This window comes from Salmo salar, chromosome 01 (assembly GCF_965601325.2).
Source record: "Salmo salar chromosome 01, fSalSal1, whole genome shotgun sequence".
NCBI classification, from domain to species: Eukaryota; Metazoa; Chordata; class Actinopteri; order Salmoniformes; family Salmonidae; genus Salmo; species Salmo salar.
In genome coordinates, this window is record NC_138291.1 from 105,908,221 (window position 1) to 105,929,100 (window position 20,880).

Consider the following 20,880-nt stretch of genomic DNA (forward strand, 5'->3'; position numbering starts at 1 on the left):
GTTCGATTTCACTTACCGGCATGTCAACTGAGCCAGGATCACAGTCAAACGGATTGGGAAGTAGGTCCCAAAGTGCTCTTCCAAGCGTTGGAGGTGAGCAGTCATCACTCGTGTGGAACACTTACTGATGCTGTTTTCTGTTAGGAACAGCCAAGCCAAGGGGGCACGGTTCACTTTTGAAAGATTCTCTCTCCAATAAGAATTATTTTCTTTGAATCCACTGACTCGTTCACTCATCTGTAGAATGTTTTTGTATTTCCCCTGCATCCTTGCGTTCAGTTCGTTCAGTTTCCCAATGTTACATAGGCAAGGAGACACATTTTCTTTTCATTACACAGAAAGTCAACCAAGTCTGTTTTTTCTTTACATCCATTGTGAATAACAAAAGTTCCTCTCTCAATGTGAAAAATCTTTCCAACAATCCCCCTCGATAACCACTGAGCCTCGGTGTGAAATAGAACATTGTCATGCTCTCCGCATAGTTTTGCGAACAGGCGTGCGCGCAGTTGTGGTTTGATGTAGTTTACATTGGAAGTTACCTGCTGCAGTATATCTCAGAGTTCTGTGCTCAGCTTTTTTGTTGCTCTCGGTGTATCCATTCTAGCTCAGTGGGTGTATCATACCATGCCTCCATATGGCAGAGGGAGACACATTCATAGCTAGAGTGCAGAGGCCTGCCTGCCGTCCCGCCATCGATGGAGCCCCATTTGTGCAAAAGCACACCATTCAATCCCATGGAATCTGTTTTTCGTCAATATAGCCACGCAGCACACTTTTGGTTGTGTTTCAGATTATTTTGTGCCCAATATATAAATTAATGGTAAATAATGTATTGTGCCATTTTGGAGTCACTTTTAAGCGTATATTTCTAAACACTTATACATTAATGTGGATGCTACCATGATTACAGGTAGTCCTGAATGAATCATGAATAATGATGAGTGAGAAGTTAGATGCACAAGTATCATACCTCCCAAAATGCTAACCTCCCCTGTTATTGTAAGGGTGAGATGTTAGCATGTCTTGGAGGTATGCTAACCTCCCCTGTTATTGTAAGGGTGAGATGTTAGCATGTCTTGGGGTTGTGATATTTGTGCGTGGAGGTGTGGGCACGGTAGGTCTTGTACATAGAACAGCCATAATGCAGAAGTGTTATCATTTAGGTCTTGTACATAGAACAGCCATAATGCAGTAGTGTTATCATTTAGGTCTTGTACATAGAACAGCCATAATGCAGTAGTGTTATCATTTAGGTCTTGTACGTACTACAGCCATAATTCAGTAGTGTTATCATTTAGGTCTTGTACGTACTACAGCCATAATTCAGTAGTGTTATCATTTAGGTCTTGTACATAGAACAGCCATAATTCAGTAGTGTTATCATTTAGGTCTTGTACGTACTACAGCCATAATGCAGTAGTGTTATCATTTAGGTCTTGTACACAGAACATCCATAATGCAGTAGTGTTATCATTTAGGTCTTGTACATAGAACAGCCATAATGCAGTAGTGTTATCATTTAGGTCTTGTACGTACTACAGCCATAATGCAGTAGTGTTATCATTTAGGTCTTGTACATAGAACAGCCATAATGCAGTAGTGTTATCATTTAGGTCTTGTACGTACTACAGCCATAATGCAGTAGTGTTATCATTTAGGTCTTGTACATAGAACAGCCATAATGCAGTAGTGTTATCATTTAGGTCTTGTACGTACTACAGCCATAATGCAGTAGTGTTATCATTTAGGTCTTGTACATAGAACATCCATAATGCAGTAGTGTTATCATTTAGGTCTTGTACATAGAACATCCATAATGCAGTAGTGTTATCATTTAGGTCTTGTACATAGAACATCCATAATGCAGTAGTGTTATCATTTAGGTCTTGTACATAGAACATCCATAATGCAGTAGTGTTATCATTTAGGTCTTGTACGTACTACAGCCATAATGCAGTAGTGTTATCATTTAGGTCTTGTACATAGAACATCCATAATGCAGTAGTGTTATCATTTAGGTCTTGTACGTACTACAGCCATAATGCAGTAGTGTTATCATTTAGGTCTTGTACGTACTACAGCCATAATGCAGTAGTGTTATCATTTAGGTCTTGTACATAGAACATCCATAATGCAGTAGTGTTATCATTTAGGTCTTGTACACAGAACATCCATAATGCAGTAGTGTTATCATTTAGGTCTTGTACACAGAACATCCATAATGCAGTAGTGTTATCATTTAGGTCTTGTACACAGAACATCCATAATGCAGTAGTGTTATCATTTAGGTCTTGTACGTACTACAGCCATAATGCAGTAGTGTTATCATTTAGGTCTTGTACACAGAACATCCATAATGCAGTAGTGTTATCATTTAGGTCTTGTACATAGAACATCCATAATGCAGTAGTGTTATCATTTAGGTCTTGTACATAGAACATCCATAATGCAGTAGTGTTATCATTTAGGTCTTGTACGTACTACAGCCATAATGCAGTAGTGTTATGTCTCTTTTCCTGTGTTTCATCCCGGATGTCTCTTTTCCAGTAACTGTTATTCCTCCCCCTTTTTCCAGGTTTCCACTATATCCATGCTGATGGTGTGTGTGTGTGTGTGTGTGTGTGTGTGTGTGTGTGTGTGTGTGTGTGTGTGTGTGTGTGTGTGTGTGTGTGTGCATGCGCAAGTGTGTGTGCGTGCGCAAGTGTGTGTGTGTGTGTGTGCGTGCGCACAAGTGCGTGTGTGTGATGGGCAGTGTTGGAGCATTACCAGTAGTTGGGCTGATTTAATGATGACCCTCCATACATGGTGATTAGTCTACCTGGTTAGATTGATGATGACCCTCCATACATGGTGATTAGTCTACCTGGTTAGATTGATGATGACCCTCCATACATGGTGATTAGTCTACCTGGTTAGATTGATGATGACCCTCCATACATGGTGATTAGTCTACCTGGTTAGATTGATGATGACCCTCCATACATGGTGATTTGTCTACCTGGTTAGATTGATGATGACCCTCCATACATGGTGATTAGTCTACCTGGTCAGATTAATGATGACCCTCCATACATGGTGATTAGTCTACCTGGTTAGATTAATGATGACCCTCCATACATGGTGATTAGTCTACCTGGTTAGATTAATGATGACCCTCCATACATGGTGATTAGTCTACCTGGTTAGATTGGTGATGACCCTCCATACATGGTGATTAGTCTACCTGGTTAGATTAATGATGACCCTCCATACATGGTGATTAGTCTACCTGGTTAGATTGATGATGAACCTCCATACATGGTGATTAGTCTACCTGGTTAGATTAATGATGACCCTCCATACATGGTGATTAGTCTACCTGGTTAAATTGATGATGTCCCTCCATACATGGTGATTAGTCTAACTGGTTAGATTGATGATGACCCTCCATACATGGTGATTAGTCTACCTGGTTAGATTAATGATGACCCTCCATACATGGTTAAATAGTCTACCTGGTTAGATTGGTGATGACCCTCCATACATGGTGATTAGTCTACCTGGTTAGATTGATGATGTCCCTCCATACATGGTGATTAGTCTAACTGGTTAGATTGATGATGACCCTCCATACATGGTGATTAGTCTAGCTGGTTAGATTGATGATGACCCTCCATACATGGTGATTAGTCTACCTGGTTAGATTGATGATGACCCTCCATACATGGTGATTTGTCTACCTGGTTAGATTGATGATGACCCTCCATACATGGTGATTAGTCTACCTGGTTAGATTGATGATGACCCTCCATACATGGTGATTAGTCTACCTGGTTAGATTGATGATGACCCTCCATACATGGTGATTAGTCTACCTGGTTAGATTGATGATGACCCTCCATACATGGTGATTAGTCTACCTGGTTAGATTGATGATGACCCTCCATACATGGTGATTAGTCTACCTGGTTAGATTGATGATGACCCTCCATACATGGTGATTAGTCTATCTGGTTAGATTGATGATGTCCCTCCATACATGGTGATTAGTCTACCTGGTTAGATTGATGATGTCCCTCCATACATGGTGATTAGTCTACCTGGTTAGATTGCTCCTGACGGGGTACTCTGGATGTTTTGTGTAGCCATTGTGTCGGCCAGGGGTCCAGAGCCTGCTGGTTTTCTGTTCTACCTGATAATGAAATGCACCGGCCTGGTGTCCCAGGTCTAAATCAGTCCCTGATTAGAGGGGAATCACCCACTTGGTGTCCCAGGTCTAAATCAGTCCCTGATTAGAGGGGGGAAAGCAGTGGACTGTCCAATTTGAGGGGACTTGGCCTCAGGGTAGTGTTTTACACGTATACTGTAACAGATATATCTTATTTTTATAGTAAGTTTTATAGTAGGTTGTACATCGATGACATAGTACATTTCAGGGAGAGTCGAAGGTGGTGGGGAGAGTTAGGGATAATCGGGGGTGGTGGGGAGAGTCAGGGGTGTAGGGTAAAATAGGAGGTTACGCTAGTTATGAGCAGTGTGGTAATGTACCCTGTGTGTCATCGCTGTCAAGGCTCTGTGCACCTTGGGATGTGACAGTAGCAAGGAGAACCATGGGAACTGGAGAGAACACACAATCTCTCCCGGGGAATTATGGGACGACAGAGCTTTCTCAGGCAGAGCTGTCACTCAAACCAAAGGCTAAGGCACCTCCCGAACAATATGGAATGTCAACACAATGTATGTATCTGGCTGCTACTGCCACCAAGCCAAGCACTGGCTGCTACTGGCGGCTACTGGCTGCTACTGGCACCAAGCCAAGCACTGGCTGCTACTGGCAGCTACTGGCTGCTACTGGCACCAAGCCAAGCACTGGCTTCTACTGGCTGCTACTGGCACCAAGCCAAGCACTGGCTGCTACTGGCGGCTACTGGCTGCTACTGGCGGCTACTGGCGGCTACTGGCGGCTACTGGCGGCTACTGGCGGCTACTGGCTGCTACTGGCACCAAGCCAAGCACTGTCTGCTACTGGCGGCTACTGGCGGCTACTGGCTGCTACTGGCAGTTACTGCCAGCTACTGGCTGCTACTGGCGGCTACTGGCTGCTACTGGCTGCTACTGGCACCAAGCCAAGCACTGTCTGCTACTGGCGGCTACTGGCGGCTACTGGCGGCTACTGGCAGCTACTGGCAGCTACTGGCGGCTACTGGCGGCTACTGGCTGCTACTGGCACCAAGCCAAGCACTGTCTGCTACTGGCGGCTACTGGCTGCTACTGGCAGTTACTGGCGGCTACTGGCGGCTACTGGCGGCTACTGGCTTCTACTGGCACCAAGCCAAGTACTGGCTGCTACTGGCGGCTACTGGCTGCTACTGGCACCAAGCCAAGTACTGGCTGCTACTGGCGGCTACTGGCTGCTACTGGCACCAAGCCAAGCACTGGCTGCTACTGGCTTCAACTGGCATCAAGCCAAGCACTGGCTGCTACTGGCTGCTACTGGCTGCTACTGGCTGCTACTGGCTGCTACTGCCACCAAGCCAAGCACTGGATTTGTCCCAAATGGTACCCTATTTCCTATATTGTGCACTACTTTTGACCACAGCCCATATTAGTGCACTATATATAGGGAGTAGGGTGCCATTTGGGACACATCTGTTACTGGGGGCTCTTTCCTCTGTCAGAGAGCCCAGGGAGATGGTTAACGTGGGATTCCCAAGGCACAAAGTGTTCGTTCTCAGTGCTCAGACACTCATTCCATCATCCACATCTGGAGCGAACACACATACACACTACACACACTCATTCCATCATCCGCATCTGGAGCGAACACACATACACACTACATACACTCATTCTATCATCCGCATCTGGAGCGAACACACATACACACTACACACACTCATTCTATCATCCGCGTCTGGAGCGATGTGATCACTGCTCATGTCGTGAGGCGTAGTCTCGGTAGAGATGAGGGGTCATGGATATAATAAACCCGCAGGACTAATTGTAATAGTACTGAAGAGTCACGAGTGGATTTGATGGATGTTTCAATCAAAATATGACTGAAGTCTAGGTTTCTGAGGGCCTGAATTTGACTGGTTGTATTTCTCCCGGTAATTGTTTTTCTGTTGATCACAGAGGTTTCACTTTGATACTACTGATCTACAAAGGATGTATACATTAGATACTATAGTCCTCATTTTAAATGAGAATGTAGATGAATCGATTCATTTGATCTACACAACACTATAGACCGCTCCCCTCTAAGTTCATTATATAAACCAGGGAAAAAAACAATACATCATGCAACCAATCAGATCCACTGTAGAATTCCATTTGCACCTGGCTACAAGACTCCCATTTAGTTCCATAATGGAATTTATCGCAGGTGTGAATGTCTGGATTTTTTGGCCTGATCCGAACACCACCATTAATACTTTAATATCTAGCAAATGACTGGGCATACTGGGTCAACATGATCTGTACTGCTGGTCTACCAGCCAGGTAAACTAGATTTTGTAGTCCTAGAGCCTCATTTATCCATAACGCCAACAAAGGGGTTTTAATTGGGTAGATAAATGCATAGAGAAAGAAGAACCACCATGCACTTTATTATTACCTATTATTTATTAAATAATCCTGATTTATGTGGTCAACATAAAAGAATATAACCTCAAGCTAATTAGCCCCAATGGCTGTGGTCATTCATCTCAGAGGGACTTAATATATAGGCATTCAGATTTACTACTTAAGGATTTGGTCCTTCATTTTTACATTTTAGTCATTTAGCAGACGCTCTTATCCAGAGCGACTTACAGTAGTGAATGCATACATTTCATAAATATTTTTCTGCGTACTGGCCCCCCGTGGGAATCGAACCCACAACCCTGGCGTTGCAAACACCATGCTCTACCAACTGAGCCACACGGGACCTATATTAGCTTTGTTTGAACTCATGGTACAATGTAGACTGTATTGTTGTTTTTCTTGTAGTTCGGATTAGGCCTAGTATACAGAGAGAGAAGGGGTGGGGTGCTAACCAAAGTATGACGTTTGATCTCTGCTTCTCTGTACAAATTCCAACATATAGTGTCAATCAGAATTCTCATTCATTTTGATTTCAATTACAGTTCATTTATGTATGAAACCCTCACATTCACAAAGTAGGGATGTTGTTAGCATAACTCAATTTACATGGTTGCATCCTTTCAAAATGGCCATTGATGATCAACATTGGTTAGATTATTTCCTATAGGACTGGTATTTTTCCTTAGGAGCAGAGGAAATAGTATGCTGTATGGAGCAAAGCAGCAGCACCAACACATCAGCAGTTAGTACCAAATGAATACCTCTGACAGGCAGGCAGGAAGAGGAGAGAGAGAGAAAGAGCCTCTATCCCTGGCTGCCTTCCTGCTTGCCTTCAAAAGTGCCACAAAGCATCCATGCTGATCTTCTTATCCATCCTATCCCTCCCACACCCTCCTAATGAACACCATCCTATCCCTCCCACACCCTCCTAATGAACACCATCCTCTCCCTCCCTCACCCCCCTAATGAACACCATCCTCTCCCTCCCTCACCCCCCTAATGAACACCATCCTATCCCTCCCTCACCCCCTAATGAACACCATCTTATCCCTCCCTCACACCCCTAATGAACACCATCCTATCCCTCCCTCACCCCTCACCCCCTAATGAACACCATCCTATCCCTCCCACACCCTCCTAATGAACACCATCCTCTCCCTCCCTCACCCCCCTAATGAACACCATCCTATCCCTCCCTCACCCCTCACCCCCTAATGAACACCATCTTATCCCTCCCACACCCTCCTAATGAACACCATCCTATCCCTCCCTCACCCCCCTAATGAACACCATCATTTCCCTCCCTCGCCCCCTAATGAACACCATCAAATCCCTCCCTCACCCCCCTAATGAACACCATCATATCCCTCGCCTCACCCCCTAATGAACACCATCCTATCCCTCCCTCATCCCCCTAATGAACACCATCCTATCCCTCCCTCATCCTCCTAATGAACACCATCCTATCCCTCCCTCATCCTCCTAATGAACACCATCCTATCCCTCCCTCATCCCCTTAATGAACACCATCCTATTCCTTCCTCATCCCCTTAATGAACACCATCCTATCCCTCCCTCATCCCCTTAATGAACACCATCCTATCCCTTCCTCATCCCCTTAATGAACAAGGGCCAAAGGAGCTCTAGAGCTTAGCCTCTCTTCTCCTCCTTCTCTTCCACCCTGACTCTCCCCAACTCTCCCCACCACCCCAACTCTCCCCAACTCTCCCCACCACCCCAACTCTCACTAGCTCTCCCCACCACCCCCAACTCTCCCTAACTCACCCCACCACCCCCGACTCTCCTTAACTCTCCCCACCACCCCTGACTCTCCCTAACTCTCCCCACCATCCCCGACCCTCCCTAACTCTCCCAACCACCCCTGACTCTCCCTAACTCTCCCCACCACCCCCGACCCTCCCTAACTCTCCTCACCACCCTGACTCTCCCTAACTCTCCCCACCACCCCCGACCCTCCCTAACTCTCCCCACCACCCCGACCCTCCCTAACTCTCCCCACCACCCCGACTCTCCCTAACTCTCCCCACCACCCCCGACCCTCCCTAACTCTCCCCACCACCCCGACTCTCCCTAACTCTCGCCACCACCCCGACTCTCCCTAACTCTCGCCACCACCCCGACTCTCCCTAACTCTCGCCACCACCCCCGACTCTCCCTAACTCTTCCCACCACCCCCGACTCGCCCTAACTCTTCCCACCACCCCCAACTCGCCCTAACTCTCCCCACCACCCCCGACTCTCCCTAACTCTCCCCACCACCCCCAACCCTCCCTAACTCTCCCCACCACCCCCGACTCTCCCTAACTCTCCCCACCACCCCCGACCCTCCCTAACTCTCCCCACCACCCCCGACTCTCCCACCACCCCCGACTCTCCCTAACTCTCCCCACCACCCCCGTCTCTCCCTAACTCTCCCACCACCCCGACTCTCCCCACCACCCCTGTCTCTCCCTAACTCTCCCCACCACCCCCGACTCTCCCTAACTCTCCCCGCCGCCCCCGACTCTCCCCACCACCCCCGTCTCTCCCTAACTCTCCTCACCACCCTCGACCCTCCCTAACTCTCCCCACCACCCCCGACCCTCACTAACTCTCCCCACCACCCCTGACTCTCCCCACCATCCCCGACTCTCCCCACCACCCATGTCTCTCCCTAACTATCCCCACCACCCCCGACTCTCCCCACCACCCCTGTCTCTCCCTAACTCTCCCCACCATCCCCGACTCTCCCTAACTCTCGCCACAACCCCCGACTCTCCCCCCCACCACCCCTGTCTCTCCCTAACTCTCCCCACCATCCCCGACTCTCCCTAACTCTCCCCACCACCCCCGACTCTCCCCACCACCCCTGTCTCTCCCTAACTCTCCCCCACCATCCCCGACTCTCCCTAACTCTCCCCACCACCCTCGACTCTCCCCACCACCCCTGACTTTCCCCACCACCCCCGACTCTCTCCACCACCCCTGTCTCTCCCTAACTCTCCCCACCACCCCTGTCTCTCCCTAACTCTCCCCACCATCCCCGACTCTCCCTAACTCTCCCCACCACCCCCGACTCTCCCTAACTCTCCCCACCACCCCCGACTCTCCCTAACTCTCCCCACCACCCCCGACTCTCCCCACCACCCTCGACCCTCCCTAACTCTCCCCACCAGCCCCGACTCTCCCTAACTCTCTGCACCACCCCAGACTCTCTGTAATTCTCCCCACAACACCTCTCCCTATCCCCTCCCCAACCCTCAGACCTCCAATCTGTCTGTGCCGCTGCAGTATTATTAGACGTGTCCACTCCTCTGAGAGAGGAAACCGAGAGGACTGAGGGGCTGGCAGATGAGAGATGCTACAGGGGCTACTAGTTCCATTAAAATGGACATTCTACTTCCACTCCTTCCATTCACCAGGGCCTTTGTTATCATGGAGCTTGACGTTCGCTGCCTCGCAAGCTGGCCTCTCAGGATGTAGTGAGGCTTACTGATCCATGACCAGCTCATCTATCTTTCAGGATTCCAGGGAACGCGCTGTGAAATTGACACCGACGAGTGTATCTCAGGCCCATGCCAGAACCAGGGCCACTGTCTTGACCGGGTCAACAGCTACAGGTAAAAGGGGAACCGTGAGGGGCACCTTATATACAGTCTGCATACCAAATGGCCCTCTGTTCCCGAACCCTATAGGATCCGACCAAATGTAGTGCGCTATATAGGCAACAGGGTGGCATTTGGTACACTTCCATTCATTTTTCCACCCAGAGATACTCACTCAAACAAACAAAGATGAAAATTGCTGTCAGGTTATATGAATAATGGATTATAAACTCATACCAGATGATTGATGATTTGATCAATTACCCACAATACCTGCTCCCATTTAGCAGTAATTGCGCTAATGCTAATGAGTGCAATTAATTCCAAGGTGACAATTATTGAATATGGTGAAATTGAGACAAGTAGATAGTGAGCTCCAGTCTTAAGATGGTGGTTCCCTTATGATGACTCCGGAAGTAGAATGAATACTATCACATACTTATCACAACCGTATTATATTTACCGCCTCCAAACATATTATAAATATATTGATAGTACGGTCTCTGCACATTTAAGCAATAAGGCCCAAGGGGGTGTGGTATATGGCCAATATACCACGGCTAAGGGCTGTTTTTTAAGCACGACGCAACGCGGAGTGTCTCGACACGGCCCTTAGCCATGGTATATTGGCCATATATCACAAACCCCTGAGGTGCCTTATTGCTATTTTAAACTGCTTACCAACGTAATTAGAGCAGTACAAATAAGTGTTTTGTCATACCCATGGAATACGGTCTGATATATCACGGCTGTCAACCAATCAGCATTCAGGGCTCGAACCACGCAGTTTATAATATAATATATATATACTACATTATGTGCTCTGTACATTATAAGCACATATAATGTATTTACCACAGCAATATATTGTTATTATGGCCTCAGTTCAGATGTGTGTGAATAGTGTGATGCTGTTACACCATGCTAAGCATGACCCTGTGATATGGTTAAATGAACTGTTAAATGAACAAAGGCTCATGCCATATTTCCATAAACACTATGCAAAAATAATGCGGCTTCATAACACGCCCTTTGGAGTGGAAATGAGGTCAGTTCAATGAGGAACCGTCTCTCCTTTTAACAGGGCTGTTTATATGAATCCTTCTTTACAGCTTAGTTTAACGTTTAGTTAAACAGTCACAAACTAAAAGGTCCCGATCAATCTAGATCCGATGTGTAATTAATATCAGATAAAGTCCTCTTCATTGATCTGTTATTTCATCCTTTTTTTCTTCCTCACACGTGCCACTACGAGTAAACAAATAGATTTTCTATTTTGTATGCAAGAGAGGAGATCAATATGAATGATTGCCTTTGTTTTCAGCTGTGACTGTGAGCCTGGGTTTTCTGGCCATCACTGTGAGGAAGACATCAACGAGTGTACCTCCAGACCCTGCCAAAATGGAGGCATTTGCCAAGACCAGGTTAACAGGTTGGTACCTACAGTACCAGGACAATATTCACTTTAATATTTACCCCGTTACCTTACCTGGTCATTTAAGCTATCACTAAATGAATCATTGAAGCCTTAGCTAGCTAGCTAACACCGTCTTTATCTCATTTGTATATATCTGTATCCCAAATGGCACCCTATGCCCTGTATATCCCTGTATAGTGCACTATAAGCCCTATGGGCCCTGGTCAAAAGTAGTGCACTATATAGGGAATAAGGTTACATTTGGAACGCATCCTATCTCTCTGAAGTATTTGTTTTTGAACCGTTAGCGCAAGGAACAAAAACAAGTTTAAAATCAGCCCCATGAGGTAGCTATGTTAAACCTAGCAGGGTTATTCTTCGAAGCGCTCCGGATGTGTCCCAAATGGCACCCTATTCCCTACATAGTACACTACTTATGACCATTACAGGGTGAAGTGCACTGTGTAATGCATCATTTGGGATGCAGCAGCAGTCTTATATAACAGGCCTTTCTTCATCCTTGACATATTTAAGCTGCCATACTAAAGACAGCAGAGTGCATTCAGCAGGAACACATCATGACTCTAGATTGGGTTTCCTTTCCTCCATGGGGTAGTCTTCTTCTCTCTAGGTAGCTCTCTCTCTCTCTCTCTCTATTCAGCCCCCCTCTTGCCTTCTCTCTCTCTTTCTTGCTCTCTCTCCACCCTTCTCTCTTCCTCTTTCTCCTTCTCTTTCTCCCTCTCTCTCCACCTCTCTCTTTCCTCTCTCTCTCTCTTCACCCCCCCTTGCTCTCTCTCCCCTGCTCTCTCTTCACCCCCTCTTGCACTCTCTCCCTCTCTCTCTCTCCAGCCCTCTTCCTTCCTCTTTCTCCTTCTCTTTCTCCCTCTCTCTCTACCTTTCTCTTTCCTCTCTCTCTCTCTTCACCCCCCCTCTTGCTCTCTCTCTCCTGCTCTCTCTCTTCACCCCCTCTTGCTCTCTCTCCCTCTCTCTCTTCACCCTCTCCCTCTCTCTCTCTCCACCCCTCTTCCTTCCTCTTTCTCCTTCTCTTTCTCCCTCTCTCGCTACCTTTCTCTTTCCTCTCTCTCTCTCTTCACCCCCCCTCTTGCTCTCTCTCTCCTGCTCTCTCTCTTCACCCCCTCTTGCTCTCTCTCCCTCTCTCTCTTCACCCTCTCCCTCTCTCTCTCTCCACCCCTCTTCCTTCCTCTTTCTCCTTCTCTTTCTCCCTCTCTCTCTACCTTTCTCTTTCCTCTCTCTCTCTCTTCACCCCCCCTCTTGCTCTCTCTCTCCTGCTCTCTCTCTTCACCCCCTCTTGCTCTCTCTCCCTCTCTCTCTTCACCCTCTCCCTCTCTCTCTCTCCCTCCACTGTCTTTAATGGGAGTCCTGGGGCTTGTAGTAGGAGGCTGTAGTCCGACAGATGGGCAGAGAAGTCCCAGGGCCAATTTAAGTCCTAAATGGTTTGTCTCCAGTTTGTCTCCTGTCATGATACCTGCTCCCATGGCGACCCAGCATGCACTGCTCATAGCGATCCCCTGACTGGGCAGTTCTGGGAGTTCAGTTAAGGTGTGTCCACCCCTCTGTAACGACTCTCTGATGAAAGCAGACCCTGGATGCATCCCACATGGCACCCTACTCCCTTTATAGTCAGTAGAGTCCAGACAAGCTGTTCCTCAATTTACTCTGCTGCTCAAACCATCCACCTACTGTACATGGAGATCTGTCTGTGTAGGGTACATTAAGAGATGTAGTGTTGTCCTCTATAGCAGTGAGCTGTAGTGTTGTCCCCTAAAGCAGTGAGCTGTAGTGTTGTCCCTTATAGCGGTGAGCTGTAGTGTTGTCCCCTATAGCGGTGAGCTGTAGTGTTGTCCCCTATAGCGGTGAGATGTAGTGTTGTCCCCTATAGCGGTGAGCTGTAGTGTTGTCCCCTATAGCGGTGAGCTGTAGTGTTGTCCCCTATAGCGGTGAGCTGTAGTGTTGTCCCCTATAGCGGTGAGATGTAGTGTTGTCCCCTATAGCGGTGAGATGTAGTGTTGTCCCCTATAGCGGTGAGATGTAGTGTTGTCCCCTATAGCGGTGAGATGTAGTGTTGTCCCCTATAGCGGTGAGATGTAGTGTTGTCCCCTATAGCGGTGAGATGTAGTGTTGTCCCCTATAGCGGTGAGATGTAGTGTTGTCCCCTATAGCGGTGAGCTGTAGTGTTGTCCCCTATAGCGGTGAGCTGTAGTGTTGTCCCCTATAGCGGTGAGCTGTAGTGTTGTCCCCTATAGCGGTGAGCTGTAGTGTTGTCCCCTATAGCGGTGAGCTGTAGTGTTGTCCCCTATAGCGGTGAGATGTAGTGTTGTCCCCTATAGCGGTGAGATGTAGTGTTGTCCCCTATAGCGGTGAGATGTAGTGTTGTCCCCTATAGCGGTGAGATGTAGTGTTGTCCCCTATAGCGGTGAGATGTAGTGTTGTCCCCTATAGCGGTGAGCTGTAGTGTTGTCCCCTATAGCGGTGAGCTGTAGTGTTGTCCCCTATTAGCAGTGAGCTGTAGTGTTGTCCCCTATAGCGGTGAGATGTAGTGTTGTCCCCTATAGCGGTGAGATGTAGTGTTGTCCCCTATAGCGGTGAGATGTAGTGTTGTCCCCTATAGCGGTGAGCTGTAGTGTTGTCCCCTATAGCGGTGAGCTGTAGTGTTGTCCCCTATAGCGGTGAGCTGTAGTGTTGTCCCCTATTAGCAGTGAGCTGTAGTGTTGTCCCCTATAGCGGTGAGCTGTAGTGTTGTCCCCTATAGCGGTGAGCTGTAGTGTTGTCCCCTATTAGCAGTGAGCTGTAGTGTTGTCCCCTATAGCAGTGAGATGTAGTGTTGTCCCCTATAGCGGTGAGCTGTAGTGTTGTCCCCTATTAGCAGTGAGCTGTAGTGTTGTCCCCTATAGCAGTGAGATGTAGTGTTGTCCCCTATAGCAGTGAGATCCAGCAACTCACAGTACTGTTTTTGTTGTGGTTGGTTTAAGGAGCTGATGATGGAGGGTTTATAATGTATTCTAAGTGCAGAAGTAAGGGCTTCCTGTAAAGCTGCTGTCATTGAATGACAGGCTGTTCCCTGTTAGGGCCTAAAGTCATAGGAGGATAAATGGAGAAAACAGGCATAAAGTCGTAGGAGGGTAGATGGAGAAAACAGGCATAAAGTCGTAGGAGGGTAGATGGAGAAAACAGGCATAAAGTCATAGGAGGGTAGATGGAGAGAACAGGCATAAAGTCATAGGAGGATAGATGGAGAAAACAGGCATAAAGTCAAAGGAGGATAGGTGGAGAAAACAGGCATAAAGTCATAGGAGGATAGGTGGAGAAAACGGGCATAAAGTCATAGGAGGATAGATGGAGAAAACAGGCATAAAGTCATAGGAGGATAGATGGAGAAAACAGGCATAAAGTCATAGGAGGATAGGTGGAGAAAACAGGCATAAAGCCATAGGAGGATAGGTGGAGAAAACAGGCATAAAGCCATAGGAGGATAGGTGGAGAAAACAGGCATAAAGTCATAGGAGGATAGATGGAGAAAACATCAAAGGATTTGGCAGTGCTCTCTACTATCAATAATGCCAATATGAAAACAACCGTAACATTTCAAATGGACAGGAGGGCACTTAATACAGAATGACTTAGGATACTACATCACTTATATCAATTATACACACTCTTTACTTGAGTGCTACATAACAAAATCTTCTCTAGCCATTTTGGGTAAGTGTTTGGTCATCCTATGGGTGTTGTGTTTGGTCATCCTATGGGTGTTGTGTTTGGTCATCCTATGGGTGTTGTGTTTGGTCATCCTATGGGTGTTGTGATTGGTCATCCTATGGGTGTTGTGTTTGGTCATCCTATGGGTGTTGTGTTTGGTCATCCTATGGGTGTTGTGATTGGTCATCACATGGGTGTTGTGATTGGTCATCCTATGGGTGTTGTGATTGGTCATCCTATGGGTGTTGTGATTGGTCATCCTATGGGTGTTGTGATTGGTCATCCTATGGGTGTTGTGTTCCTGGGAATATAGTTAAATACATTAGTATAATAATTGTCCTTCCACCTCTAAATGTTCTTCTTCTTTTTAATACTGCCTTAACTATTCAGCTTCCTATAATCATTGTCATCCCATCACTAATAGTTGTTCTTGTTACTGTCTAGGTTCCACTGTAATTGCCCAGCTGGATATTTTGGCACCCTGTGTGACCTGGATATTAATGAGTGTGAAGTTTCACCTTGCCTTCACGAGGCCGTCTGTATCAACAAACCTGGAGGCTTCAAGTGTGTCTGTCGTCCTAGAAACGCAGGTAAAGATTATTTCATTTTAACCCTGCTGTCACCAAATTCTAAAAGCTACTTTCCCCGTTAGGGCCACCGTAGGACTCCTTTACCCCTCGGTGACAAAGAGATCAATGTGAGAGGACTACAGCTTATCAGGACTGCGGTGGGTCTAGCTGGCTGCTTCATGATATCAGAACCATGGTGGGTCTAGCTGACTGCTTCATGATATCAGGACCGTGGTGGGTCTAGCTGGCTGCTTCATGATATCAGGACCATGGTGGGTCTAGCTGGCTGCTTCATGATATCAGGACCATGGTGGGTCTAGCTGGCTGCTTCATGATATCAGAACCATGGTGGGTCTAGCTGGCTGCTTCATGATATCAGGACCGTGGTGGGTCTAGCTGGCTGCTTCATGATATCAGGACCATGGTGGGTCTAGCTGGCTGCTTCATGATATCAGGACCATGGTGGGTCTAGCTGGCTGCTTCATGATATCAGGACCATGGTGGGTCTAGCTGGCTACTTCATGATATCAGGACTGTGGTGGGTCTAGCTGGCTGCTTCATGATATCAGGACCATGGTGGGTCTAGCTGGCTGCTTCATGATATCAGGACCATGGTGGGTCTAGCTGGCTGCTTCATGATATCAGGACCGTGGTGGGTCTAGCTGGCTGCTTCATGATATCAGGACCGTGGTGGGTCTAGCTGGCTGCTTCATGATATCAGGACCGTATTGGGACTAGCTGGCTACTTCATGATATCAGGACCATATTGGGACTAGCTGGCTGCTTCATGATATCAGGACCATATTGGGACTAGCTGGCTGCTTCATGATATCAGGACCATGGTGGGTCTAGCTGGCTGCTTCATGATATCAGGACCATATTGGGACTAGCTGTCTGCTTCATGATATCAGGACCATATTGGGACTAGCTGGCTGCTTCATGATATCAGGACCATATTGGGACTAGCTGGCTGCTTCATGATATCAGGACCATATTGGGACTAGCTGGCTGCTTCATGATATCAGGACCATATTGGGACTAGCTGGCTGCTTTATGATATCAGGACCATATTGGGACTAGCTGGCTGCTTCATGATATCAGGACCGTATTGGGACTAGCTGGCTGCTTCATGATATCAGGACCGTATTGGGACTAGCTGGCTGCTTCATGATATCAGGACCATGGTGGGACTAGCTGGCTGCTTCATGATATCAGGACCATATTGGGACTAGCTGGCTGCTTCATGATATCAGGACCGTATTGGGACTAGCTGGCTGCTTCATGATATCAGGACCGTATTGGGACTAGCTGGCTGCTTCATGATATCAGGACCGTATTGGGACTAGCTGGCTGCTTCATGATATCAGGACCGTATTGGGACTAGCTGGCTGCTTCATGATATCAGGACCATATTGGGACTAGCTGGCTGCTTCATGATATCAGGACCATATTGGGACTAGCTGGCTGCTTCATGATATCAGGACCGTATTGGGACTAGCTGGCTACTTCATGATATCAGGACCATATTGGGACTAGCTGGCTGCTTCAGGATATCAGGACCGTATTGGGACTAGCTGGCTGCTTCATGATATCAGGACCATGGTGGGACTAGCTGGCTGCTTCATGATATCAGGACCATGGTGGGACTAGCTGGCTGCTTCAGGATAGTCTGACGCTGGAACTGGCTAAAACAAACCTTAAAGAGAAACTGTCTGCAGCACAATGGGTGATCATTTTAATGAATCGTATTGTACACACAGCACAGTTCCCTTTGATATAATGTTTCAAGAGTGATAACAGGCGATAAATCCACAATACTTGTTTTAATCTAAAGGTAATCTGTCTTCAACTGTGTCTACATTCTGATGGTCTGTTATTTCATTAGGCTCTTTAATTTCACCACTACATTCTGTTGTTTCATTAGGCTCTTTAGTTTCACCACTACATTCTGTTATTTCATTAGGGCTCTTTAGTTTCACCACTACATTCTGTTATTTCATTAGGCTCTTTAGTTTCACCACTACATTCTGTTATTTCATTAGGGCTCTTTAGTTTCACCACCACATTCTGTTATTTCATTAGGCTCTTTAGTTTCACCACTACATTCTGTTATTTCATTAGGCTCTTTAGTTTCACCACAACATTCTGTTATTTCATTAGGGTTCTTTAGTTTCACCACTACATTCTGTTATTTCATTATGCTCTTTAGTTTCACCACTACATTCTGTTGTTTCATTAGGGCTCTTTAGTTTCACCACTACATTCTGTTGTTTCATTAGGCTCTTTAGTTTCACCACAACATTCTGTTATTTCATTAGGCTCTTTAGTTTCACCACAACATTCTGTTATTTCATTAGGGCTCTTTAGTTTCACCACTACATTCTGTTATTTCATTAGGCTCTTTAGTTTCACCACTACATTCTGTTGTTTCATTAGGCTCTTTAGTTTCACCACAACATTCTGTTATTTCATTAGGCTCTTTAGTTTCACCACTACATTCTGTTATTTCATTAGGCTCTTTAGTTTCACCACCACATTCTGTTATTTCATTAGGCTCTTTAGTTTCACCACAACATTCTGTTATTTCATTAGGGCTCTTTAGTTTCACCACTACATTCTGTTATTTCATTAGGCTCTTTAGTTTCACCACTACATTCTGTTGTTTCATTAGGCTCTTTAGTTTCACCACAACATTCTGTTATTTCATTAGGCTCTTTAGTTTCACCACTACATTCTGTTATTTCATTAGGCTCTTTAGTTTCACCACCACATTCTGTTATTTCATTAGGCTCTTTAGTTTCACCACTACATTCTGTTATTTCATTAGGCTCTTTAGTTTCACCATTACATTCTGTTGGTCTGTTGTTTCATTAGGGCTCTTTAATTTCACCACACTATTGTTGTTTTGCTCTGCTACCATCCATTTAGGACATGTTTTACACACAAGACACCTATATTGAGCTTTTTTGTTGTTGTTAGAGGACCAATCTAATCCTGCTTCCTGTCAGCTGGTTGGAAGATTAATTTCATTTGTCTTCTTCACTGTATCATCAATTTATCCTTTTCCAGTGGAAACAGGGGAGGGTGGAGGGGGAACTCTCGGAGGTATTGCCACTCTGGAGAGCAACAGAAGAGCCTGATGTGCATGACCCAATTCCCAACTGAAGATGCTTCTTTTATTCTTAGGCCCCTGTGCGCTCAGCCTCGGCTGCTTCCCAAATAACACTGTATTCCCTGTACGGTGCACTACTTTTGACCAGGGCCCTGGTCCAAAGTATTACACCATATAGGGAATAGGGTGCCATTTTGGATGCAACCATTGCACAAGTCATTACTTTCTCCCCTTCCCTCTAAGCTGGTCTGAGGAAACAGATAGTGTCTGCCCCAGGGAGCAGGGCCAGAGGATATATTTTGGATTGGTTCAACCAACCGACTTCAGCTTCCAAATAAATATTTGCTCTAATAAGACATGTAACAGAACTTTTTCAAGAGAAGAGAGGGAACAAAAAAGTGTGTAAGTAAAAAAAGAGAGAAAAGAGGGAAGAATGGAAGAAAAATAGGAGACGAAAGAGTGGAAGGAAAACGAGAAGGATTTGGCAAGACGTTAATATGGCTTCGGTCTAGTGGTTGAATTGGCTGCTCGGGGGCTTGATCTAGGCACATAATGATTTGTAAATTGAAAATGTGTTTTTATGCAGCTGCTATAGTGTGTCATCTGCTCCCGCCAGTGAATACTGTAACTCATTGTGTCACTTTGATGCTATTATCAAATTTATTCTCATATTGCTTCGCTTCATCCATCAGGGTTGGCAAAGCCCCTCTCCAAATGGGATGTCAACATTCATTCCAACTCGTTTCAACGGTTGACATGAAAATAAAGTCGTCAGGTGTTATAGCGAGGGGCTTTTACATTCATTTCAATACAGATTTATGGGAGAATAAATGGTGAAGTTTTCAGAATACATGCAAGCGTCAGAAATGTGTTGATGTAATGAATTTGGTTATCAGTAGGAAATTGCACATATGAGGAATATCATGCTCAAACTAAAACACATTTGGAATCTTATTTAGGTGAATCATCCACAGTGTGAGAAATATGCAACGAGGGATCTTAGATTTGGTATGCTATTTATGTTTTATTTTGTCAAAAGACAAAAGGATAGAATTGTTGTTATACGTAAGGTAAAAAGTGCATTTCTGTCACATTATAAAACTAATACAGAAGTCTGATTTAAAACACTATTCAAGGTCAGGTTGATAATTATGGCCCCATGCAATCCCCAAAACATTCCTGCATGGAATATCTTACCACCAGCACTGATGAAATAATTTTTGGTTGTGCAAACCACAGTTTGTCCAGGTGACTGGTCTCAGATGATCCCGCAGGTGAAGAAGCCGGATGTGGCGGTCCTGGGCTGGTGTGATTACTTGTGGTTGTGAGGCCAGTTGGACATACTGCCATATTCTCTAAAATGAAGTTGGAGGCAGCTTATGGTAGAGAAATGAACATTCAATTTTCTGGCAACAGCATGCCAATTGCACACTCCCTCAAAGTTGAGGCATCTGTGGCACTGTGTTGTGTGACAAAACTGCACATTTAGGAGTGGCCTTTTATTGTCCTTAGCACATGGTGCACTGATCATGCTGTTTGCTCAGCTTCTTGATTGTCTTGGCAAATTAGAAATGCTCACTGACAGGGATGTACTGTAGACAAATGTAGACAACTTTTAGTGTGTATGGAACGTTTCTGGAATCTTTTATTTCATCTCATGAAACATGGGACCAACACTTTACATGTTGCGTTTATATTTTTGTTTAGTATATACAGTACCAGTCAAAAGTTGACACACCTACTCAATCCAGGGTTTTTCTTTATTTTTACTATTTTCTACATTGTAGAACAATAGTGAAGACATCAAAGCTATGATACAGGCACACTACCATAAAACACAGCTTGATTATGTCAACATGTATGGAATTGTTCCAAATGTATATTAACTATACATTT

At 45.8% G+C, this 20,880-nt stretch overlaps 1 protein-coding gene across 1 annotated transcript in view; it reads left to right on the forward strand.

Moving 5' to 3' along the window:
- The window catches only part of eys (EGF-like photoreceptor maintenance factor), a gene marked incomplete at its 5' end in the record, with an annotated part of 444,052 nt that overhangs the window by 182,189 nt on the left and 240,983 nt on the right, over window positions 1-20,880 (forward strand). The window contains 3 exon segments of the mRNA XM_082972800.1: window positions 10,088-10,184; window positions 11,494-11,601; window positions 15,748-15,893. Of these exon segments, the coding sequence (XP_082828926.1) occupies window positions 10,088-10,184; window positions 11,494-11,601; window positions 15,748-15,893 (351 nt within the window).